Source organism: Cebidichthys violaceus, unplaced genomic scaffold (genome assembly GCF_023349555.1).
Source record: "Cebidichthys violaceus isolate CVI_PGR_0920_01 unplaced genomic scaffold, fCebVio1.0.p SCAF_16, whole genome shotgun sequence".
Classification (NCBI taxonomy): domain Eukaryota; kingdom Metazoa; phylum Chordata; class Actinopteri; order Perciformes; family Stichaeidae; genus Cebidichthys; species Cebidichthys violaceus.
Window position 1 is genome coordinate 6,531,505 of NW_027176329.1, and position 24,828 is coordinate 6,556,332.

Sequence of the window (24,828 nt, forward strand, 5' to 3'; positions counted from 1 at the left end):
TAAATGTTTTTTCCAAACTAGTCTTAAAAAAGAAGAAGAAACAGACAGTTTTGACTTGTTTTCTGCACACAGGAACAAATGTGAACTGTTATGATAAAGATTTGGACTTGTAATGTGTCCTCTGTGTTTTGGAATGACATCCACGGAACTCTCAACAGCTGTCAAGCAGAATGGAACTCTGATGAGACAGATATGCTCTTGTGGTATACAGTACTTGTACTCTGAAGTATTTACCTTCACATAAACAGTAAAACATGGACACAAACCTTTTCTCTATAGTTAATGAATATGCTTGCACCAAAAGCCAATACAAGTCGACCCTCTAGTCCAACGTTGTACGCTGAATATGATGAAACCATGCCTTCTGTATTTTTAACAGTTCCCCCTTGCGGGATAAATAAAGTATATCGATCTATCTATTTTTTCCCTGGGGTTTTGCACACGGTGATTATTTTAGAGGCTGATTTCAGTTTGTATCGACTTTATTCCTTTTAATTAATAATTTATTGTAGAAAAGCTCACCATGTATAATTTACACTTATGAATAAGTTCTGTCCGTGCAGATGGTGTTCTCCCATGGTTTGTTGTTTGTTCAATAAAGTTGTTTAAAAAAAACAAACAGGCAGACGGGATGGTCACGTGATACTTCACGTGATTCCAGTCATATGATGGGAAACGTTACACTTGAAGGGTCACAACAAGAAGGGAAATCCGTGTCTAATACAGCTACCGGCTGTGGGACAATTTAGTTTAACGTCTCTGAAGACACACCGGCGCTGAACAGTTTGACTTAGCTTCCGTGCTAACACCTGGTGTAATCATGCTAGCCTTGTTTGTTGCTGTTGTTGTTGCTTTGGCTTCTCAAACGGCGGCTCGGTACACTGCGGACTGGGCGAGTTTGGACGCCAGACCGCTGCCTGCGTGGTACGACGAAGCCAAGGTGGGGATCTTTGTCCACTGGGGTGTGTTTTCTGTCCCCGGGTTCGGCAGCGAGTGGTTCTGGTGGGAGTGGCAGGGACAGAAGCCCCCGGACCACAAGTGTGTGAGCTACATGTCGAAGAACTACCCGCCTGGTTTCAGCTACCCTGAGTTTGCTCCCCAGTTTCACGCGCAGTTCTACAACCCGGGGGACTGGGCGGACATATTTAAGGATTCTGGCGCAAAGTGAGTGTATTTATCGAACTTAACGCCAACTTAAATGTTTTTCCATTTGATAAGACCGTTTCACTTCCGGGTATGGAACACCTTCATTTCCGCATCTGCCCTGGTTTACCGTAAAACACCGGTGTCGCTCATACATTCTGTGTGCAACACTTTCCACATCCTCATTGCAGGTATGTCGTCCTGACTGCCAAACACCACGAAGGATTCACTAACTGGGAGTCCCCGAACTCCTGGAACTGGAATTCAGTTGATACTGGTCCTCACAGAGACCTGGTGGGGGACCTGGGGGAGGCAGTGCGCAACAGGTGGGTCATCAAATGTGGTGAAGTTCAGGTAAAGTGTTATAACTGGTACTTTATTAAAGACATGATTATACAAAGAATGCACTGAATTAAGTTACGCCATTTTCAGTATTAGTTCATGCAATCTGCAGACTGAGCGTAGAATAAGATGAAACAATTTAAATATTGTGTAGTTGAATTGTAGCTTTTGCATTTTCATGCCATTCAGATACCTGGCTTTTGTTAGTTTTAATACCTGCATTTTGGTTGGTAGTGTTATGGATTCTGAGTGTCGTCAATGACAGATTTTAAGTTTTTTAATCTCCTCTTTTAGGTCATTGCACTATGGACTCTACAACTCCTTGTATGAGTGGTTCAACCCTCTCTACCTGGCTGACAAGAAGAATCAATTCAAAACACAGCAGTTTGTAATGCATAAACTGCTACCGGAGCTTTACAACATGGTTGTAAGGTCTGTAACCTTACAATACTAACCTGTTTATTGCACCAAATAGTGATAATAAAGTCATAGTGGGTGATATGGACATGTGCCTGTATGAGATTCAAGCACATGTCAGTGCAGCTTTATGGCAGGATGTTCAAACCTTTTGCCTTCCTGTTGTTTTGCAGGTACAGACCTGATCTGATCTGGTCTGATGGGGACTGGGAAGCACCTGACACCTACTGGAACTCCACCCAGTTCCTGGCCTGGCTCTACAATGACAGCCCTGTCAAAGTAAGGATGTTTATCACAAGCAAGCAATACATAATGGTGTTAACTGTGCAACAAGAGTGCTGTACTATAAATTCAACTAGTAATGGTTTTAACATGCATTTATGTACCCCCCCTTGTCTTAGGATACTATTGTGACCAATGACAGATGGGGAGCCGGCTGTCCATGTAAACACGGTGGCTACTTTAACTGTGCAGACAAATACACTCCAGGCGAGCTGCCCAAGCACAAATGGGAGAAGTGCACGTCTGTGGACACGCTTTCCTGGGGTTACCGTCGAAATATGAAGATGAGTGAGCTGATGGACTTGCCCGCTATCATAGAGGTGCGGATAATGAGATAGTATCATTGTATTGCTAAATCTGTAATGATATATATGACAATAATACTGTGATCGGTGACTGACTGGTCCTCTTCCTCCTGCTGCTTCTGTTACAGGATCTGGTTCACACTGTGGCTCTGGGAGGTAACTACCTTCTGAATGTGGGTCCCACACCTGATGGGATGATCCCCGCAGTGTTTGAGGAGAGACTCAGGGGTGTTGGAGCCTGGCTCAAGATGAACGGGGAAGCCATATACGCCTCCAAACCCTGGAGGGTCCAGACCGAGAACACCACTGTACCAGTCTGGTAAGAGGCAGAGGGAGAGCTGATCTTGTAGTTCCTGTCTTTTTATAATCAAAATGTATGCGCTGTTTATTGTTTACATACTCCGTTATCGTCGGCATTTTTCTAGGTATACATCCAAAGGGACCGCCGTCTATGCCATCATGACCGCCAAACCTCCCAAGCTCACATTGCAACTATTAGCACCCAAAACATCAGCAGCCACTAAGGTAAAGGGGCTAACAATGATGTCAATGTTGTTTTTAGGGATTATAAAAACTCAACGATTAAGCTTTGACAAAAAGAATTGTAACATTTTTTAAATACAGAAATGCATATATTGTTTTTAGAGGAGCTGTACTAATGGCTGGCCACAACATGACCAGCTTAGTAACTATTCATTTACAGAAGGGATGTAGAATCTAAATAACTGTTTTGTTTCTCGTCCAGGTGACCTTGTTGGGGAATCCAAATCCCCTACCCTGGGCCCCGGTCCACCCCAGTGCTGGCCTTACTGTCCTTCTACCTGAACTGCCCTATACCCCCGGTGAGGCCTGGACACTCAAACTGGTCGGCGTCCAGTGAGCCTTAAACCCCAGAAGTGTTCATCCCAACAAGGTTGAATATTGAGAATTTGTTCATCTCAGGTTGTGATTATGTTTGTGGGATATTAGGAAACGTATGCAATATGGTTGAAGGGACAGCGCTTATGTAATGGATGAGTATTTTTGCCAGAATGAAATGAATCAATGAGGCCTTTGTGTGTCACTGCCTCTTAATTGTACTTTTTTTTTTTTTTTAAATAACTGAAAGATTATGAATTAAATATGTAACATTCTGTTTAGCATATGAAGCTTTCGTGGCAGCTTCTCGTCTAATTGCAGTTTCGGAAACAATTAATTTTTTTAAAGGGGTATGTTGACAAAAGCACTTTATTTTTTTTTACTCAATGCTTTTAAAATGATTTGAATAAAGGATGATTTTTCTGATGAATGGTTTTGTTGTGCCACACAGTATTTTAGGCATCTTAAAGGTTCATATTATGCCGTAAAGTTCAGAGGTTGAGAGGGGGAGGCTCTGCCTCTGCACACCCACACAGGTGTTTTGAGTTAATCTGGCTGATTAGAACTCTTCTCAGGACTGTGTGGGTGTGTACAGACTAATTAAGTGACATCTCCCTGAGTCTGCAGTTAGCTTTGTTGACCCTATTAGGGTGGGACAAATTACATATTTACCATTCTCATTGGTAGATGAGCAGAGGTCTAATCAGCCAGAACAACTGAAAACACCTGTGTGGGTGTACAGAGGCATTAAAGCAAGGTCGAGAAACAAAGTTTTCTCACTAGAAGAGTCCTTCATGTTTAGTCATGAAACGGACTTCTTGTTCCTTGCTGCTGTAATGTGTTCAGACACAATTACCTCCTCTAAAAACTCAAATCCTATCTGAATTTCTGTAGTCTTGGAAAAGGTGTGCAAACCTTGAGAGTGCTTTTGCCACTCAAGTATGAGTGAATCACTTATTTTTTCGCACTACGTAGAGAGGTCACAATTGGGAACAAGATGGCATGAGTACTTCTAGAAGACTGTTTTGATGTTCTGTGCAGCGCTTGTTAGCACTTTCATTTTCAGCAACTCCTTTAAGTGCCTCAGGGTGCCGTTACTCATTCACCTCCGACATGTTTATATCTGACTAACTCCTGACCTCAACCTGCTTCTCTTATCCTGAGGCTACTTGTTCATGTTGTTAAATCTCAGCGGATTTAATTTATATTCAGTAGCAGCGGGCTTTATTTGCGGTTCTTTAGTACGACCGTCTTGTAAATGGACTAAAAATCCCCTCTTGATGTGTCGGTGTGAGTTTAAACTTGACTGCGAAGACTATACCCACGGGGACGGTGCATTTGATTCAGAATGCCAGTGCTGAATTGTCCTCTGTCCTCTCTTTAATCTCCCTAATAGGTGTGCTCTGTTTAGCATTTGCATTGCAAATTCCTATAGCAGAGAGAGAGATGAAAAAAACAGGAGGGGGGATGGGGGCAAAAAGCTGGCCTGGCTCAAACAAAATCCACCTATCTATACCTTTACAGTTCACATTCTGACACATTATGTCTCATTTGTTTAATCAGTACAAAACCTAAAGTGTATGACAATTTGCCGTTTTCATGGGGGTTATGCGCTGGACTATATCTTGTCTTGGCCCGACACAGCACCTTCCAGGAGTCCACTGGTTGCCCAAACTGCTCAGAACCAGGACAAAGTTCTGCACATAACTTCACAAAATGTGGAACTTTTTCTTTAAAGCGCTATAAAGCCCTTTCTTTATCTGCTGGTTTGAAGTGTGTGAGGCTTGGTCAGAAAACAGTGTTAAGAATCAGAGTTTAGCAACATTTGAATGAAAAAGTGTTGACAGTTTTGGGCTTGTTATACTACCAGGCCACGACTTAAAGAAACATTTGACTGACTTAAGGATTCAGTGCATAAAACATTCAATAGAGACAGAAAATCAACACAAAAGAAACACAAAGGAGACACAGCACCCCTCATTTAACTCGCTAAAATAGCTTTATAATAATCATATTAATAGTACTAATATTAGCCATTAGAAAATGTTTTGACAACGTTTGACAGTGTTACATTCTGTGTTGGGGTAAACCACGTCACAGTGTGCCACCTCTCTGGGCTTCAGCGCTATCAGACGTGCTCCTTTGACACATCTAGATCCATAAAACATACAAGATCAATAAATAAATTTGTATGTACAAAATGAGAACCACAACACAACAAACAGAATCATGATTTACACGTCACTGTGCGACACCCTTCCACTGCCGTCAAGCACGTATTCAGACTGCATCTCCCCGTCTCCGTGGCGTTCTCATGCATCCTGTGTATCCACGGTGGCATTATGAAACAAAGTTCATGTCTTATGGCATCGCTATTGCTATATGCTCCAGTCAATTGTTGTTGTTTTTTATAGGAGAAAAAACATAAGCGTTTGATGTTTGTATGTACAATATGCTGTCTTGGCACTGAATCAAACGTGTATAAAACAAGAGAACTCAAGATAAAGCTGAGCTTAAAGACAGAAAAGCTCGCTGTATCAAACCCGTTTGATTAAAACTTATAGTGAGAAACACATGAAAGAGGAGTAGAGGTGGAGATAGTAGACGATGAGGGGCTATCTAGTTTTTGCTACATTATAGAGTAGAATGTGGAGAGTCTGTTGTTTTCGTCCTCAGAGATCAGAGTGGGATAAATGCACATAAAGGAAAAAAAAGGTTGGATGTTTGGATCTTCCATTCAGTCCATCTGTTCAACGCTTACTTTCCTCTTGTGATCTCTCACTCCTCATCGGTGTGTCCATCATTGATCCCAGAGAAAAAATGTCTTCCCAGAGTTGTCAGTTTGCTTTACTTGTTCTCCATCTCCTCAGTAGCAGCAATTTAAGACTTGTCATCATAGAATAAACTATTTTTTTGTTATTGTACACAAGACTCGCCCTTGAATACAGAACAATGTCTACCAATAGCTATAATCGACAACACCATTTATAATAACGAGAGTGATGGCAATAATTAATCCTTGTAATGACAATAATCATACTACTACTAATAATCATATTGTAATAACAATATATTGAGAATAGCAATGTCCATTGGCAACAGGTTATTTACATTTTTGTAAACGTGAGAGTGGCTGGGTATTATTTTTTTTGTTAATTACACAGTAATTGCTCAGTTGTCTCTGACCCACGTGGTTACCTGTGTGTAAACTGTAAAGCAACATTACAGTGTAAATACACGCACGCACACACGCACACACACACATACAAACACACCTACACCTCAGTGCTAAAGGCACATTGGAGTTTCAGTTGAATATCTTCTAAGAGTTAGAGCTGCTCTGGAGGCAGAGGGAAGTAAAACAGAGCCAAAAATGACATATTAAGGAAGTTTGATAAACAAGATATAATATGATTTTTATGAAAAAAATCCTACTTTTTGAAACTGTTTATTGTTGGCTTTTCTTTCCATCAACGGCATTGAATGTATTTATATTCTGTAATTCCTTTTCTAAATAGTACTTATCAGTGTTAGTGGTGGGGTCCGCCATTGCAATGAAATTGTCTACCTGTGCACAAAAGATTCACAGGAATCGAAGCATGTATGTAATCCAGCGTTTTTTATCCCATCGATATCAGTCTCATTGTTGACTTTACTCCTAATGCTGTATATTAAGTTACTGTTAATAATATCCCCAAATGTCGTATTTTTGCTAGTTAGTTAAAAGCATGCAACTGCTTCAACATAGGTGACCGTGATTGTTCGTCATACAAATGCCTCTACAAAACAAGACATGGTCATTTTAAATATTGCAGGGAGCAACGGAACAACAAGCCACAGCTCATAGCTCTGGTTAGCCAGACATAATAGGTCCTTGGCTTTTCCCACTGAGGTTTAACTCAACCAGTGACTTTGCTTTTTTCCTCCAGAGCAGCTCTGCCTCTGCACAACTAAAACTCAAATCTGCTGCTACAGCATCCCTCCTGCTCCACTTTGTTGCAGATGCACAATATACAGCCCACACACATTGGCAACAATTGAGCTCTTGCCTCAACCAACACTTCTTCCACTTTCTTTCACTGCCCGTGATTCAGCCGCTCTCCAGTCTCAGATAATGGCTACTAGAGAATGGCTAGATAATCTGAGCTCAAATGATTTCCCCTTTTTATTCAGAGAATATGGACAACATTCCTGCAGGACTGATCTGGTCCTGTATTATCAGGGTCCGTTGGTTGAGAGAATCCCCTGAGGACAGAGGCCTGGGTCGGGTTGGAGACACTGCTGCTAGAAACTGAGGTACTCGGAGTTGACTTGTCCGTCTGGCTGTCCACGAGGGGTTTTTGCCCTTCTAGAAAGAGGTGAAAGGGTTCGTATAGTAGTCTGTCTGATGTGTTGGTGAGTGTTCAGATTACGTTCGTACAACTATACACCCAGGTGCTATTTCTAGCTGAGGCTCCTGCATTTCTACTGTGAAGATATAGGACGGATGGATTTGTAAAATACAGAACAGTATGGAAATCAAACCACCAAAAATGTGTTTGCAATGGACCTGTTTCAAGGCAAGGTGGCTGGCTAACACCTCAACGTTTGATCAAAAGTATAGAGGAGAAAGTCAGCAAGAATTGAAGAAAAAGTAGTAGTTGCTACGGTGGATAAACATCCAACAAAGCCTCTTCGAATTCCTGGTGTCCCTCAAGGCCGGCTCGTAATGGTAAGACCATGCCATCCCTCTGTGTGTAGGTTTGAGGATTGTGAGGGTGGAGTCAAGAGGCCTTCACAGTGGAGTAACAGTATAAAAGCAGGTATTTGTGCTTTGTTTGATGAGGGCTGTGTCAAACACCACTGAGATGTTGTCGAGTTTGAGGGTAACAGAGGAGAAGGGTGTGGGGATAAAAAAAAGGCTGCTCCACAACCCACACTGCTGCAAATAAATGAAACAAGTCTGATTCTCAGCCCTGTTTTTCATTGCCAGGGCAGCTTGTTTTACGGAGGTTGTTCAATTCATCAGCTGAGATTCAAATCAAAATTGCTGTTTCAAAGTTGCCAGTTTCATTGTCCTCCAATGATATAATCTTAGTTCAAAGGCATGAGTCATTGAAATAACGGCATTGTATAAATCCTGTCAATTATTTTCAATCGCAAAAAAAATGTATATAAGCTATAAAATTAGCTTTGCTTTTATCATTTAAAAACAAGATTCAGCTAAACTTTTCAAAGGAGGTTGACATAAAACATGCAGTATTAACGTCCACAAAATCTGCCAGTCTTATGCGTGTATTGCACGTGAAAGTGAGGGAGACAAAGGATGGAGTGTCAGTACAATAAAAACATTTTTTTAACAATACTCTCTGCAGATTTGTATACTTTTCTATTTACATATCTTTCTATATATATATATATATATATATATATATATATATCTTTCTATATATATATATACTGTAAACTGTGTTCAAAGGAAACCTCCACATATAGCTGGTTAGGCACATGTAGTTGGTTCTAAAGGGGGAATACAGGGAGGGGATACAGCAGTATATGTTGTTAGAACCACAGACAGATATACAGTAGGCCTAAGGAGGATCATACTTGGCAATTAAGTCTTGCCATTTATACCCTGTGAACCTGACCCAGCACTCACAAATTTAAGATAATAATCAATTGAAATTCTTTTTCACGTGTACCGAGTCTGGATATGCCACACAGCTGTAGTATCACACAATGCTATAATCTATCATAATAATATTGTAGTTTTTCACATTTGATATATGCTGTTTTTGTACACATACTGTACTCAATAGTCTCTACTAATCTATAAATGTAGATTATGTTATAAAATATACATCTCCCATTAAAATATCCCATTTTGCCAACACATTCCACCCAAGTGTTAAAAAATCAAATAAAACAGATCATGCTTAAAGATTCTCACTTAGTGTTTTATGTCTTCAAATCGGCTGATTTGGACTTTTCACTGGGCTTCATCACATGTCCCTCATGACACGCAGCCCATCATATTCACACTACACACACACACAAACCTATAGGCACCATCCATACAAAACACTTAAATATGAAATATCTGTTTGGACATAAATAAATAAGACCCCTTTGAAGCCATTAAAATCATGCTACACTTTGTTCCGTGGAGACACCAGATTGATTTCAAGAAGTGAATAAAGAGAAAGAGAAATGAACACATAGTGCAACTAACATATATTATAATTCCATTCATAACAAGTGTAATTTAATGTCATCATAATTACCAAACACTATCAAGTTGCTTCTCTTCTATCATATCACAATGAAACAATGGTTTCCTCTCTTTGATGACTTTTTGGATGGGCTTTGGAGGGAGCTATGTTAAATACGACTCATTTTGTGTTCTCTCGATTCAGAGAAATCCTTCCTTCTTTCATCAGCGGTGTGCAAAACTGAGAGGATTGCACTTCAAGTTAGGCCAGTGGATTCTGCTGAAGACTTTGCCAGCTCTCCCCCCTATTATTTTGTGATCCGCTGCTTTAGAATTCGCAATTATGCAGACACATCATGTGAAAGTCCACTCTGAATATTCAAGAGAAGAGAGCGGAAAGATCTGATAAAAAGTAATGAAGAGACTGATCTTCTTTCATGGCTGTTTCATCAGGGTGTCTGTTAATTCCTGACTGAGGTGGAGAGCACTCTCTACAGACCACTGTTGTTGGATTTGGGTCCTCAATGGACCACTTGGTGGTGCTGTAGTCTCACAGTGAAATGGGGGGCCTTCTCAGTATATTCCTAAAAAGCCACCAAAATATATTCCCCTAAAAATTCCCAGCAACCCCACCCCTGAACACTTGAAACTTCATAGAGACTACATGAAAAGCAAACGGTTGTTTGTGATGCTCTCTAGCTGTCAATGGTGTGATGCGACACAGCAAAAGCTCTTTTTGGCAAACATGAGTGTGCACACTATGTACAAATAGCACTTGCACATTCAAACGGCATCACTGCGGGTAGTCGATGGGTACACGGGATGTGAGGAATGAGGGGAAGAGGCAGAAAATAGTTTCATATTCTTTGACTGGGTGCCTGGGTGGACAGATGGCACCGGGGTGAAAAGTGCCAGCTGCAGTTGACTGACTATGCTGAGAGAATGTTCTTTGGGGATCGCCAACCATCTGACTTTAAGGGCATTTAAACTGATGGTGAGAAATGAATCCATGTTTATTCATCCATACTGGTAGCATTGGTGAAGAGTGTGGCTATATCGCAGTTGATTCTGTCGCAAATGGCATTTAGAAGATGGCAACAGGGGATCCATAGGGAGATTCTGTTATCTCGTCATCTCCACAGAGGTTTTGTGCCTTAAGCCCTTTATTTTCAGTGATGGAGAAGTGCTAGGTGAACACGCACAGGCATGCTACTACTGCGTGAACCTCCGCTGACTACTGACTACTGTTATAAAAGTGGACTGTTACGTGTTTGTCAGCCAAAAGTAAATTCAGAGAATTCTTTAAAAAGTCGATAACTCATGTCTGCTAGCTACCATTTCACATTGAGGCCTCTGTGTCAGTAAAACGTCCAAATTTCAAGACACTAAAATGGCTGTCATTGCTTGTTTGATGAGCAAGAGGAGTGAATTTGTGGTTGTGGCAAGTGAAGTGATGGAAATGCTGAAGGGAGGGTAGCGGATGAACAGAGATGACCTGCAGAGGATCAGTACTGGGCTCAGAGATAGACTGAGATTGGTGTGCAGGTCAGCTGCGCAGGGCTGAGTGTGGGTGAGGAGGTGGGTGGGAGACACCACGGTCTTCAGAGTCGAGTCTGGGCTTCGGGGATGTAGATCTCGATGCTGTCTGCGCTCTCTGTGGCCGAGTTTTGCCTGAAGGAGGCAGTACGCTTGGTCTGCAGCAGCCTCCTCCTCGCTTCTGTCCTCTGACGGTCCCCGAGGTCCAGAGACTTCTCCCTGATGGGTAGGGTATGTCCACCAATGCGAGGCACCACCAGGCCACCCGATCCACCTCCTCCACCTCCGGCGCCCCCATCCCCGACGCTATCGGCCCGGAGGCTGCCACTCACCCCGCCTGCTGGCTTCTTTGGTAAGGGAGGAGGAAGTTTCTTATCCTCCTACCCCGGCAATGGTGAGACGTAGATATAAAATGAATATATGGATTTATCGTATCGGATGGGGGAAAAAAATAAATGGTATTGTATGGTCGTGCGAAAGGAATCCCATGCAAAAAAAGTGGAGATATTGGGAGAAACAAAGAGAATGACAAAAGAGCAAAACCACCAACAAAAAGGGTAAAATTCAAGTGAGGAAGAATCACGGGCCGAGACATTATGAGAGACAAATAACCATAATCAAAAAGCATCTCAGCATGCATTGGCATCGGGTGACGTAAAAGGATATGAAATGGGAGAAGAAGAAGGTTTAAAAAAAGATCATGTAAAAAGAAAAAGAAGAAAAGAGAAACAATTGTTAGTTTGTTATCAAGAATAATGTAGTTGATCAGTGAGTAGCCTAACCTTTAAAGACAACAATGTAACAGACACATGTCTTCTGTCTGACTAGCTGCAAGAAATGCACAAAAGCAGAGATGCATTTAGATTTCTATCAGTTTAAGACTCCACCGTCTCAAGGGCAGCTCAGTTCCTCTTGCTGTTCTGTATTTTTACAGCCTGCATAGGGTTGGAGGGCACGACCACCTGCGCTACTCTTCTGCACACTGCCATCTTAGCCCTGGGAGAGTGCTGTTGGGAAACCAGGGCTGTTTGGACCCCTGGGCCTCTCACCTTCTTTTCAGGTGGGAGCCTCCAACCAGAGTCCTTGAGCCTCTGGAGGTCCTGAAACTTGACCCTGACGTCCTCTATGTTGAGCTGGAGCAGGTCCCATAAGCCTGCCAGGTCCTGAGAGGTGGGCTGGGGGTACGCCGATGGGTCCTGGGAGAGCAGGGAGACAGGACATGGGTGACAAAGCAATACACAAGGATATGTGAAAGAGTGAAAGACATAAAACTAATTTTCCAATAAGCATTTTTGCAGCCAAGCTAATTTAGCCTTTAGCGACAGTGAATCTCAGCAAAACCATGCACCATATGTAATGTGTTTTGTCATGCTTTTACATTCAATCACACATTCTCACCACACTTTGTTGGCAGAGGCGGAAGAACTGCTGGACTTTCTGAGACATGAGCATCTGGGCACTGCCAACTGCATTTCGTATCAGCTCAAGAACTAGAGAGGAAACGGCACACAAGTAGTTTCAGAAATCAAAGAAGCGTTCATTGTGTATCCTTTCCTCCGATCCTTTTCGATCCTTCCCCCAAACTCACTCTCCTCTGGCAGTTCGTTCTCCTCTGCCTCGCGCTCCATGTTCTGGCACCAGCCCTCCATCCTCTCCACCTCCGTCTGCAGGAGGCGCAAGAAGAACTCTCCGTCTCTCATGCAGGGCGAGGCTCGGCCCGAGTCGGGCAGGCTCCGGGGGCCCTCCAGGGACGGCGTCCCCGCCCAAGCTCTCTCAGAGGTGATGGGCAGAGGGGAGTGGGAACGTGGAGGCAAGTGTGGGTGTTGGTGGGGCCGTGGATCCGCTTGGCAGGCCTCAGTTGCATAGCCACTCTGGATAAAGTCCTCGGATAGCATAAGAAAAGTGTTGGACACATGGTATTTGGACCATTATTAATTTATATACCTCCTCCTTCTGTCTTCGTCTACTAGCAATTCATTTCACTATTAGGTATGGCTGAACTACGTCTAATACCTACATCAACAAGGGAACACTGGACCCCTGCTTAACGAATGATAAGTGCAATAGTATTTGCCCAGCGTGTCAGTGCAGACCTACCTCTCTGTAGGCCCATTGTCCCTGTGTGTGGACGGTGCGGTGGCAATCCGCGTACTGGCTAGCTGACTCTGGCTCTGACGAGTGCCTCTGGAAGGAACAGCCGAACTGGAGACCCTTGTCCTGCGTTGGCACGGCGATGCTGAGCCCCGGGAAGCCCTCGGGATCCAGGTCGGCCTGCACGCTCGCCGTCACGCTGTTGGAGCGCTTGAAACGAGCCCGCCTGCAACACAGGGAGTCACAGCAGGCCCAGAGCCATCCAGTCACACAGAGTGTCGCATGCAAAAGCAATGCTCAGTCAGTTTGCCTTCTAATTATTGCACATTCCTACCGGAGCAAGACAGTCACGCCGTCGCTGCAGTCACTACTGCTCTCTCGGCTGTGATAAGCCCTGCTAAATCCTCTGGCATATGACGCACCAGTGTGTGCAAATGTCATGTCAATGGACTCAGTGATGAGTGTTTACTCTATTACAAGTTAATACCCCACCTCCCCTTCTTTGCTGTCTGATGAGGCTTGAGATCTCCGCTCTCGCCCTTCTGTTCTCTCCCCCGACGTCACACTGTCCTCCTTGAACATTGCAGGAGGTGGGGGACATTGTTAACAGGTGCATGATCACACACCGCTCGGGGTTCGGGAACGCGCAGTATTGCTGAGCGCTCGCACACATGCACGTGTATCTGACCCGTAAGCAATGCCGTAAGCAATGCTGGAATTAATTAGGATTAGGCTGCATCCTGTGTGAAAGTCATGTTGAGTGTATGATTTGCAGTAGTCCTGGTAACAGTCGAAAATCAAGACATTCTCTGAACAAAGTGTTGGGTTCAAGCTGAGATGTCTGATGAAATGTTAAATGAAATAATAGGATCTAGCCTAGAAATCAACCATAGGTGGCTGCACTGTTGGGTGCCCAGGAGATGAAGGCTTTTTCAAATTATGTATTGAAATTATTCACATAAATTACTGTGCAAAGACCAAAAGCTCTTGATTAAGCCACATATTTTTGGGCAATTAGCAAACAAACAAATGCACATCTTAGTTTGCTAGTTTGTGTGCATAATTAGGGAAAGTTAAATGGCAGGCAAAATAAACACACTTCAAGTTGGGAAGAGATTTCAAAGATACTTTTCTTCCCTGCTTTGATTTCCAGTTGTATTTCTATTACCTTTTGTCATCTTCCACTTGGACTCCTATAGAGTGGACCTCTGTAAGAGCTTTGCCCTCTGCGTCTGAATCTGACAGAGTCTCTGAGCTGTCCACCTGGAACAGAAGAAGCAACAAACACCACAGTCAGAGCGCAGAGGTATGTAAAACACACAACTGGTCATACATGAGACATTTTCATTCATTCGTCATTCATATTTTGGGGCTCCGGTGAGAAGATCAACACCACTCTCACATATTTTGTTAGAGTAAAATGTCCTTTCTCACCTGCACAGCTATGGATGGCCTCCACTTTCTCCCTCCACGCCCTTCGTCCTGTCCCCCAGCTTTACTCAGCACTATGCTGTTCTGAGGCAGAGACACTGACTTCCCCAGGCTGCCCCCGACCCTGCCGTCCCTCTCCCTGGCCGGCCTTGGTGGCCCCTCCAGCAGACTGTCAGCCGAGCTGCTGTGTTTAGCCCTTACTCCCGGACCCCCTCCGTAGGGCACCAACTCCCGCGAACCCCTGACCCCATCTAGGCTCTCTGCCGAGTTACTGTGCTGTCGGGAACGTCCAGGGCCTGTGGCGGTGTAGTAGCCCCCTCTGGAGGTGCGACCCGAGGGGCCGTCTGAGCTGCCCAGGTCCACTGAGTTGCTGTGCTGCTTGGGACGCCCGGGGCCTGAGCTTGAGGCAAACTGTCCTCCGCTCTGGAAGTAGGCATCCTGGGTGGACTCAGTGCTGCTCTGGGCTCGCACCGACAGTGAAGACTTGGACATGCGAGGTGGGAGCGGGGGAGGAGCACCTTTACGATAAGGAAAGACTTCAGTGTCAAAAGAGGGAGAGAAAGGAAGAAAGAGGCATTGAGGGCTGTTAAAAGCAAAAAGGTACTATATCAACAGGGAGCAGGGGAGGTGGATACTTACAAAAGGGACAGACTGGATGGAGAAGGTGAAAGGAAATGCAAAGAGTGAAAAGAGGGAAATTTGTTGACATATAGGAGGGTAAACCAATACAGAGAGAAAGAGAGAAAACAACAAAAATCAATACATAATAATGCCGATGCAAGATGTGACAGAAAGATTCATAAACAAAACTCAAAAGCTCCGTTTGTCTTTGTATGAATTTTAGTGGGAGGCAGGGTGATGGAAAAGACACACATTTGACAGAAGTGACAATAGAAAACCTCTTCTCTTAACTCTCTTCCTGGGAAGATAAAGCAATTTCCTGAGAGAAGTATTAAAATGAGAAGGGCAGATTCTGTCTCTTCCTCCTCCCTCACAGCTTGGTTCAAGTGTCCGTGTGCACGAGCGCACACAGTTAATGTTCAGCGAATAAGGGATCAAACTTTAATGCATTTCTTTCAAAGCATCTTCACCACCAACCGGCTTGTCACAGTTTACAAAGGTCTTCATCATGACGGCTCTAAGCTCCAGCATGGGAGCATGCATGTATTTAAGTGTATCTTTGAGTTTGTGTGCCGCGCATCTGTGTTCATACTTGATGTATAGAACACATCAGGGGGCATTTGCTGGTCTAAGCTTAGACATTTGAGTCCTGCAAGGTACTGAAGTGGCTCTGCAGTCTCCTGTACACACACACACACACACACACACACACACACACACACACACACACACACACACACACACATACACACTCTATCACAAATAACTCCAGGTTTATTGTATATTTGGTTTGAATGAGCGCATGATTGCAAAGATAAAACAAACAAAAGATCTGAAAGAAACAAACACAAAATGAACAAAAACACGTTTCAGATAAAGAGTGATACATAACAAGGCAAACGAGTGAGACTACACCAGGAAGAGGCATGCTGCAGACAGATAGACAGAGAGAAAGAAGCAGCTGGAGACACTGAGCTATCGTCAGAGCGTTCCTGTACCTATTACTGAGCCTGAGAACCCTGCGATCACACCGTGGAGGGTGATGGGAGAGATGAGATACAGAGAACAAAGAGCATGCACAATAACATACACACAAGTCCGTGCTTATAGAATGCACACATATACACGAACACAAGGAGAGTGCTGCAGGAATGGTTGGGTGGAAAAAAAATGAGATTGAAAGAACAGAGGAGAAATTCAAGGTTACAAATTAAAAATGGATGCACACATTGCAGGCAGCTGAGCAACAAATGAGGGTGTCGGGTTTGTGGTTGTGCGTGTGTGTGTGTGTGTGTGCATGAGCTTGCTGTTGTCAAAGTAAGCAGACACAAGCTGTCATAAAATGCCTTCTCGCACCGTCTGTCCTACTGCGTCTCCCACCAGATTGCCGCCACATAAAAGGCAACCACACATCCTTGTAACACTCACGCAGACTTGTATTTATTGGGGCGCCAAACCACACACACACACACACATGCGCACACTCACCGGCCCCGCCCTTGATGCTTCCCTGGGGGCCCGACATGGAGAAGACAGAGAGGCAGTCGTCGTCCTGCGAACAGCCGGCCTGGATGGCACGGACGTAGCTGTGGCTGCGAGTGCGGAAAACACCCGGGAGGTCCAAGGCCTCGACGGCTTGAGACTCCACCTCTCCAAACATGGTCTCACACACTGCCTCGAACTGACGGTTCAACGTGTCTCCCAGCTGAAGGACGCGAGAGAGATACATTGCTGCAGTCAAGTTACTTCAACTTAAATTCCACATCCCCCAAAAACCTAAGCAAATACACAAATCACAGAGGTAAGCCACATTGTTTGTTACCTGTGAGCTGGTCAGAGAGCGGGTGTAACTACGAGAGCGGGTCTGGGTTTTGGGTGTGGTTCGGCTGTTGGGGTAAGGGTCAGTACACTGCTTACACGAATACCTGAATTAAATAAATAATACACAAAATCAGCATTGCTAAGGACTGTAACAACTACAGTGTATGACGACACAGATAGTTATTTCTTGCTTACATGATATTATATTCTGGCTGTAAAATCTTATTTTTTTGTCAAAAATGTATTCACAGCAGCAACACACATTGGATTCACCACAACTATCAAATAGAATGTCACTGAGTCATGCTCTGACCTTTTGAGTGTTGTAATGCTGCATTCCCATGTCAAATGGGGAAAAGTGCAATGCATCATGTTATGACTATTATGTGTTTATCTTATTTGAAATCATTCTGAACATTTGAGGAAATGTATTTATTTAACATGCAGAAGTGCAGTTAAGTCTGTCCAAGTTTTTCAAAGCGATATCCTCATCTCAAGATGCTGTGGTTTACTGAAATCTGCCACGGAATATCTTAAAGGAGCACTCCACCACTGTTAAACAATTAAACAATATATGTAATATTCTCTGTGACTGTGGAGCTGATGTCATCAGGATTATTATCCCAGTGCAATAGTACTAAATCAAAATGTGTACTCTTGTTTTGTTTTGTTCTTTTGAATATGTATTTCTTTTCTACAATACAATGTAAATATTTTAATCAGAGTGGTGAGCATGAATGTAAGTCATAGTATTTTTTTTGTTTTTTTGTTGTTCGTCTACCCCTTGAACCCAGGACCTTTACACCAAAAATGGAAAGATATCAAAGGCATATATCAATAACACTAGATCAGCGTCATGCAAAATGTCGTTCCATGGTAAAATGTCAGCTTTCGAATGGAGCAAACAGTCAGTAATCTAGCTACAACATAAAAAACATAACATCATAAAGGCCAGACGCTCCATTTGTGACATTAGACCTTTGATCCATGCTGATAGATCGTCTAAAGGCCTCCCTCTGGGCGATCAGGGTGGACTTGGGCGAGGTTTTTGGGCTGGTGTCTGAGTCAGCACTGTCATCATCGCCCATGGCCTTGATGTAGCTGCCGCTCCGCATACGACGGCATGGGATCTCCCCCCCACTGTCTGTTGCACCGCCACCATAGCCGCCACCCCAGTCATCTGAGGGGACCTGAGACACAATCACATTCGTAAGAGTATTCACATAGTCATTGATGAGTTAAAAAAAGGACCAAGGAGGATTAATCTGCAACATACAGTGAGTATAAGTGTACAGACATTTATACATGGTCAATCGGTTTTAGTAAGATTTTCTGTTAATGGGTTAAACACTGACTCCAAAGTAAGAATGCATTCTTCTTCTACACCAACTGTTAAAGGGAAAAGCAATTGATCACATTGTGAATTAATTAGTGTGGAGATATTGCCAATGTTGTCACTGCGCCGTTGGCAGCTTCTTCCCAATATCTGTTATCAAAGTCAAAAGACCTCTCAAAACAGAAATATATTTCATCACTGAAATATATTTCACAGCTCAAACAGGGAGAACGATGAATCAGACGTACAGTCATGGCACACGTGCACTCAGTGTAAAGCCAACACACCCGCACAGATAGCTAAATGCATGCTTATGAACATGATGAGAGCACACACACACACACACACACACACACACACACACACACACACACACACACACACACACACATGCACAGACATGGGAGATGGTGTTAAAGAAAGAGAGAAAGAGACTAAGTGACTTACAGAAAGAGAGAAACTCTGACAGCTGGAGAAACACTGACACAGAGAAGGAGAAACAGAATAAGCCGACAAACAGAGCAAATAAAAGGCAGGTAAACAAGCAGAGTGGACAGACAGACACAATGTTGGCAGACAGACAGGAAGGGTGGCAGAGAGAGAGACAGACCGATGTGCAGAATGGACGACCAGAAACGGAGAGAGCTGAATAACATACTGAAGTAGGCAGAGAGCAGGAAGACAGATGGGCAGATGAATGAGATTCTGATGAGAAAACAAAATGAAAAACACACACACACAGAGACACACACACACACACACATATAGGAACACAGCCAGGACAAGAAACTAAGGAGGAAGACAACAGATATAGAATTGATAAGGAGCGATGATATGAAACAAAAAAATAATAATTACATCAGGTTCCCACTGTGGCCGTCATGTAAAATGTATGCCTTTTCATAAGTCGGAATGCTTTGATATAACTCTTTAAAATGTTACCCCCTCTGGACTGTTGTCATTCTCTAATGCAGTGAATGAAGCTGTGAAATATTTTTCAAACACCCTGTTTTTCCCTGCCTGAAATATCCCCCTTTAAATTCGATGATATTCCAAAACATTCCATGATTTGGGGGGGCACATGACCAATGAAAAACACAGACAGACAGCTATAAAGGGCAAGATTAAAACACTCTGCAGTTCCTGTCTTTAAAGCTGCATTAGTTGAATTGTTTGGCCATTTGGGGTCCACAGGACAACTGAAAAGACAAAGTGCTAACATTAGCAACGTTTTGGAGTATGCCCATGTATGTCCAATATTTGTTTTCCTTTTAACTCTGTTTTGATTTCCATCAACTCCTGAATAAAATATCTGTCTCTCTATGTTCTACTTTCTTTATGACTCCTCCGCTCCTCTAGATGTCCCTGCTGGTTCTTCTTTGTTTTGCAGAGTGGGGGGTCGTCAGCTTCCTGAGCCACACTTGGTTCGGTGTGACTGTTGCTAATATAAATAATATAAAATCTCTTCCCTTGCTGACGCAGCTGCTGTTTTGGTTTTGTTTGCTTCATACATTTTCATACAGACTTTGTCTGTGTGTGGTTTGATGCTGGGCTGGTAGCGTAATGGGTTCGATCAGAGTTTGTGGGCCGGAAAAAACAAAGCCATTGAGCCATTGTTATTATAAATACTGACAAGTGCAGCTTTAATTAGCATCATAGCAGATGTGAATACCTATCAACCTTGTACAGAGAATTCTATGACTGTGGAGGACCACTTAGTTTGACATATAAATATGTGTGCGCACCATTTGATCCCACTTCTTTTCCAGTACAATGAAAGCTTTACACGCCATCTAACAGGAAGTAGTGTAACAGCAGCTGCTTGAGCAGAACGATCTTTTTGCAAATGCTGTGAGTTGTGTGGTCTCACACAAGCATGTGACCAAATAAAAACACCTACACGCGTTGACACACACACACACACACACACACACACACACACACACACACACACACACACACACACACACACACACACACACACTCAGTCAAGGCCCCCAGGGTTTGGCATCCAGCTGAGTGTGTGTTTTTAAGGTCATCACTTAAAAGATGATTCAGCCTAATCTCCCGATCCCCCTGGCCTTCTACTATCTCTCTCATTTTCTCATGCTGCTCTTTCTCTCCTCTCGCTTTGCCCCTTGGCTACCATCACCTCCTTTATCTCCGTTCTATCCCCGAGCCGGCTTTGCTATCTCTGCATCCCTCTATCTTTGTCTCTCTCTCTCCCTCGCTGTTTCTGTCTTCATTTCACTCTCGCTCCATATTCTGGTTTCTATCATTCCTTATCTATCGGGCACAGGCCGAGGGGAAGGTAGAGGCTTAGTGAATGGAGAGCCCCGGGTTCTGATGCCCAAAGTTGTGATTGGCGTCGACACCATAGGAGAAAACCTTGAACATGTCCCTTTGACTCTAGCCACAGTAATTCAGACTTGTGAAGATCCAATCTATTTTTTCTTCTTCAATTCTCACTTCAAGATGCCTCACTTTTTGTTTGCTGTTGTGACGCAAACTTGAGCGATGACCTACTGCGGACTTGTATGTACATGTTAATGTGTCAATGACAGTTGGGAGCTTGGGAATCCAACTATTTTGTCTCTTTCCGACTTAAAGGAACAGTCGTACCATATTTAAATTGATTTAAAATGTAATGTATTTGCACAGCATGCTTTATGTTTCTGTTCAGGAGCAACCTAAATTTCCTCCCTTTTCACTACTTTAAGATTTAATTCCTTTTTTTGCTTTGTATCACAAGCTCTGTGATACTGTGATTTGACAAGATTTTTGCTTTAATCTCTTAAATGCTATGCAGTAGGTGTAGGCAGGATGTTTTCAAAACTTTTATTTTCAAAAGCTGAGCAGAAAAACTGACATCTTATTGATATACGTTGATATGGTGAACAACCAGCAGATAAGGAGCAACATACATTTGGAGTCGTGTTTCTGGTTACATGACTATTAAATTAGTCCAATACTCACTCTCACGTTAGCTCTTTTCTTTTTGGCCTGAGGGAAATATGTGGCTCCTTAGCTGGTAAATACTTCACTATATTCTCCAGCTAGTCGCTAACTGTGGAGGGCAGGCAAGCAGCAACCTCCTGGTCTAAAAAAAGTAAAGCCAATGCATAAGTGCCTTAAACTTGTATTATCTCTATCAGACATCAGGGGGCGACTCCTCTGGTCTAGTTCTCACTTACCTCAGTAAACATCGTAAACAAAAGTTTGTGGTCTCTGTCGTTGTCCGGTCTGGGAGTTGTCTGTGTTTCCGTCTTAGAACTTTAACCCCTTCATGGTGTGTTTTCAGTTCATAAAAGGTCATTGTAATTTTTATGGTGACTTAAAATGTCTTAGTCAGCGCACCATATATGGCGACGGCAAAAATGCCGAACCCGAGGCTTCAAAACTATAGTCCACAAGCCAAAGGGTGATGTCACGGTGACTAGGTCCACTTCTTATAAACAGTCTATGAGAGCAGGTAGCAGTTGGTTTTCATAACTTAACTATAAAACCAAAAATATGAGCTGAAAGACACTACAACACTGAACAGCAGAGCTGGGTGATAATTCTCTGTGGGTTCATCACTATAAGTGATCGCGTTCATATACAAGTAGACATGTAATCAATTGTTAATATCAAAATATTTATGCCCGCTTTAAAGTCAATTGCGTAATGCACGATTCACGCAGCAAACATCGACAATTTTGCCTTCAGAGAACAAGGCTTCAAATTGGAGCTGTTGCTTCAGGCACTGCTGCTTGTCCTGAGGTACCGGTGGAGTAGACCTGAACAGCTCTATATCTGCAGCTCCAGGAAGCTGTCTGCTCTGAAACCATGGATCAATCTGGCTGACTTCAGCACATCCAAGCGCAGCCCAAGATTCACTCCGCACACCGCCCCTTCCCACCAAACTGCAAGTGACGCATGGAGATATGAGAAAAGTTGCAGTGGGGAAGTTCATTTTGTGTCCTGAGGTGTGAATGTGATGGTAGGCTCAAGCACTGAGGCCAATTTTGTGGGGTTTGTCCTTTGAAAACACTAACACGCACAAGCCTGCTCCCTCTGTCTCTTCTATCAGCAGACCTCAGCTGTGTCTAAAGGATGAGAGTTGGAGAAACACCACAGACTCCTGTGGCTACCTGCTGTTTCTGTAGAAACACAGCCTGTATGGCAGCTCTAACTCAGCACAGCTGGAGGTTTGTGCGTGCGTTTTTGTGTGTGAGTGTGTGTGCTCTTTCACCTGAATTTGCAGGTACACTGTAACAGCCATTAGCTTTTCATTTTAAGGAATTCACACAAAATGAGAGAAAGGGCAAAGGGAAAAAAATGTGTTGGATTTGGAGATCAATCATGGCAACTGGAACTGGAGGACGGACTATTTGGAGGGACATTGAATATCTATGTGGGTGACAATCACTGTTTTGTGATTCAACAGTCAGTTAATAACTGTAGGAGAGTGTCGGTGCCCCAGGGATATATGAATCATGTTGGAACATACTATGCCTGGAAAAAAAAAGTATATTATTATTATTAGTACATTTATTTTCATGGATTCTCTCTCTTCTTTCAAATTAGGATTAAAACATTTAAAGTTTTGACACTATGGCTCCCATCATGCCTTGAGAAATGTAAACATAAAGAGCTTTGTTGTTAGTTAGCTGTTCGCTATACACTTGAGTCCCATTTTTAGCTATAATTTCTTTACATTTATGGAAAATCTGCCTGCTAGTGCTTCCCCTTAGAACTGGATGTACTTATTAGGATGTACAGACAAACAGTCAAATGGATTCATTTGGAAACAGAAGACTTGAATTTGACAATAATCAGGAATGATCTGAGGTTATGAGAGCACTGTTTAAACATGATTACCGTTGCCAAACAGGTTCTGTTTTTTGTCCTGTTTATTTGTATGTCAGCAGGATAACGGAAAGACTACTAGCCCGATTTACATGAACTTGTTGGAAGGGTGTAGCATTGGCCAAGGTAAAACCCATTACATTTTGGAGCACATCCGAATCACAGGAAGTCCAAAACACATTGCGAGATAGGGCTTGGCCTCGGCGGAGGTCTGCGTTCTCTGAGTGCCCTTTTAGATTTGAATTGGGTTTATGGATGGTTATCCTTAGACATTAGAAACGCAGCAATCACTGGAACATGCACTCCGGGTTGATTGAGTTATGCCTCAAAAAAGAAGCTGTGACATTTTTGATGCAAAATGTGTAAACGGAAGCTAAGAAATAACCTGCATGGGACAAGACACAGGTTACCTTTGAGCAGCAAACACAGTCGCCCACATACTGTATTCCCTCAGCACACACACAAACACACACAGTCATTGGTTGACGTGCAAGCGTTCACACACACCTGCAAGTAGTGGAAGGTCCTCTCCTTCAGCTTACTCTCCAAGGGCACCAGGGCTTTCTCGTAGCCTCCTCCCCTGGTAGAAGGGTACACCTCTCTGGCCTGACTCACTGTCATGGCTGACCAGGTGCTCCTTTTCAGGGAGTGGCCGTGGGGCCCGTGATGTCCCCCTCCTTCACTCCCAGCCAGAGCCATCGTGGTACAGGCCACGCACTCCCCAGGTACCGGCCCACCACCTCCACGCTCGCCACGCTCACCACGCTCCTTGGGCCTCTTCATGGTGAGCTCCTGGATTGCTGCATCCAGGCTCTCGTGTCCACTGGGATACCCCCGTCTGCCCCCACTGACCATGTAGCTGCTGTCGCTGTCCAGGTTGTCGTCAGAGCTCCACCAGCCTGCTGTCCTGCTGCGGTGGCGTCTGCCCGACTCGTGCCGCGAGTCTCCGCTCTTGCTTCGCTCTCGAGACTTGCTCCTCCTGGTAGAGCGAGGCTGATGACCTGAATAGTGGCCTCCGCCATCCTCCCCTCCACTCCTGTGGCCTCCTCCTCTCTCGCCACGGGGGTCCCCGCCTCCCCTCGTGCCGTTGTACTCCCGTTTGGTCGGTGCCTCCAGAGAATGGGACTTAGCGAAGAGGCGCTGCACAGAGTTGACCAGGTGGCGGATACGTGAGGGGCTCTCGCTGCGTGGCTCAGCACCCCCACTAGCACTGCGCTGGTACTGCAGTGTGTGGAAGCCATCAGGATGGAAGGGCACCTGCTTCTCAAACTGGTCTATCATGTTCGGGGGAATGCGGTGCATCTTCCCTCCGTGGCCTGAGGACAGGCACTCTTCGCAAGAGTCAAACGACTGGAGAGGTGGGTGCTGGCTGGGGTGGGTGCGGGGGAAGGTTCCCCCTCCAGAGTGGCTATGAGAGTGGGAGTGAGAATGGTGCCTCTCCAGCGCCAGGGCCTCAGCTGGACCTCCATGAGGGTAATAGTGGCCATCGCCGTGACCCTGGTAGTAGTCTCGGCCTGGGCCGTCACAGTCCTCAGGCGAGCAGTGGCAGGGTCCTCCTCCGCCACCCCCGGAGGAATGCTGGGACATGCTACGGCTAACATGGT

The 24,828-nt window shown here is 44.1% G+C and overlaps 2 protein-coding genes across 3 annotated transcripts; one reads left to right on the forward strand and one right to left on the reverse strand.

The window, feature by feature from the left end:
• Positions 1-676: 676 nt before the first annotated feature.
• Positions 677-3,777, forward strand: LOC137872638 (tissue alpha-L-fucosidase-like). Its single transcript, XM_068710952.1, has 8 exons — positions 677-1,164; positions 1,335-1,469; positions 1,780-1,917; positions 2,076-2,181; positions 2,304-2,504; positions 2,618-2,808; positions 2,915-3,014; positions 3,235-3,777. Exons 1-8 carry the CDS (start codon positions 821-823, stop codon positions 3,367-3,369), a joined length of 1,350 nt encoding a protein of 449 aa, XP_068567053.1. The 5' UTR covers positions 677-820; the 3' UTR covers positions 3,370-3,777.
• Positions 3,778-5,224: 1,447 nt separating this feature from the next.
• dlgap3 (discs, large (Drosophila) homolog-associated protein 3) lies at positions 5,225-24,811 on the reverse strand. 2 transcript variants are annotated; one of them, XM_068710953.1, is made up of 11 exons: positions 23,732-24,811; positions 18,016-18,227; positions 17,039-17,141; positions 16,705-16,921; positions 14,599-15,131; positions 14,333-14,427; positions 13,171-13,390; positions 12,662-12,956; positions 12,472-12,563; positions 12,123-12,269; positions 5,225-11,453 (listed from the first exon to the last, which is right to left on the reverse strand). In XM_068710953.1, the coding sequence occupies exons 1-11, from the start codon at positions 24,809-24,811 to the stop codon at positions 11,139-11,141; spliced, it is 3,309 nt and encodes a 1,102-aa protein (XP_068567054.1). In that variant the 3' UTR covers positions 5,225-11,138. The 2 variants fall into 2 exon arrangements, with proteins under 2 accessions (XP_068567054.1, XP_068567055.1); XM_068710954.1 differs by having other exon boundaries at positions 17,039-17,102; positions 23,732-24,589.
• Between the last annotated feature and the right edge of the window lie 17 nt (positions 24,812-24,828).

Coding starts and splice junctions, on each gene's coding strand:
- dlgap3 (XM_068710953.1), bottom strand. CDS start 24,811: ATGTCCCAGCATTCCTCCGGGGGTGGCGGAGGAGGACCCTGCCACTGC. Junction 15,132..16,704: donor AAGCATCAAGGGCGGGGCCG/GTGAGTGTGCGC, acceptor TTGACACTGAAG/TCTTTCCTTATCGTAAAGGT. Junction 13,391..14,332: donor CAAGTGGAAGATGACAAAAG/GTAATAGAAATA, acceptor CCTGTGTTGCAG/GCGGGCTCGTTTCAAGCGCT.
- LOC137872638 (XM_068710952.1), top strand. CDS start 821: ATGCTAGCCTTGTTTGTTGCTGTTGTTGTTGCTTTGGCTTCTCAAACG. Junction 1,470..1,779: donor GGGGAGGCAGTGCGCAACAG/GTGGGTCATCAA, acceptor CTCCTCTTTTAG/GTCATTGCACTATGGACTCT. Junction 2,182..2,303: donor ACAATGACAGCCCTGTCAAA/GTAAGGATGTTT, acceptor CCCTTGTCTTAG/GATACTATTGTGACCAATGA.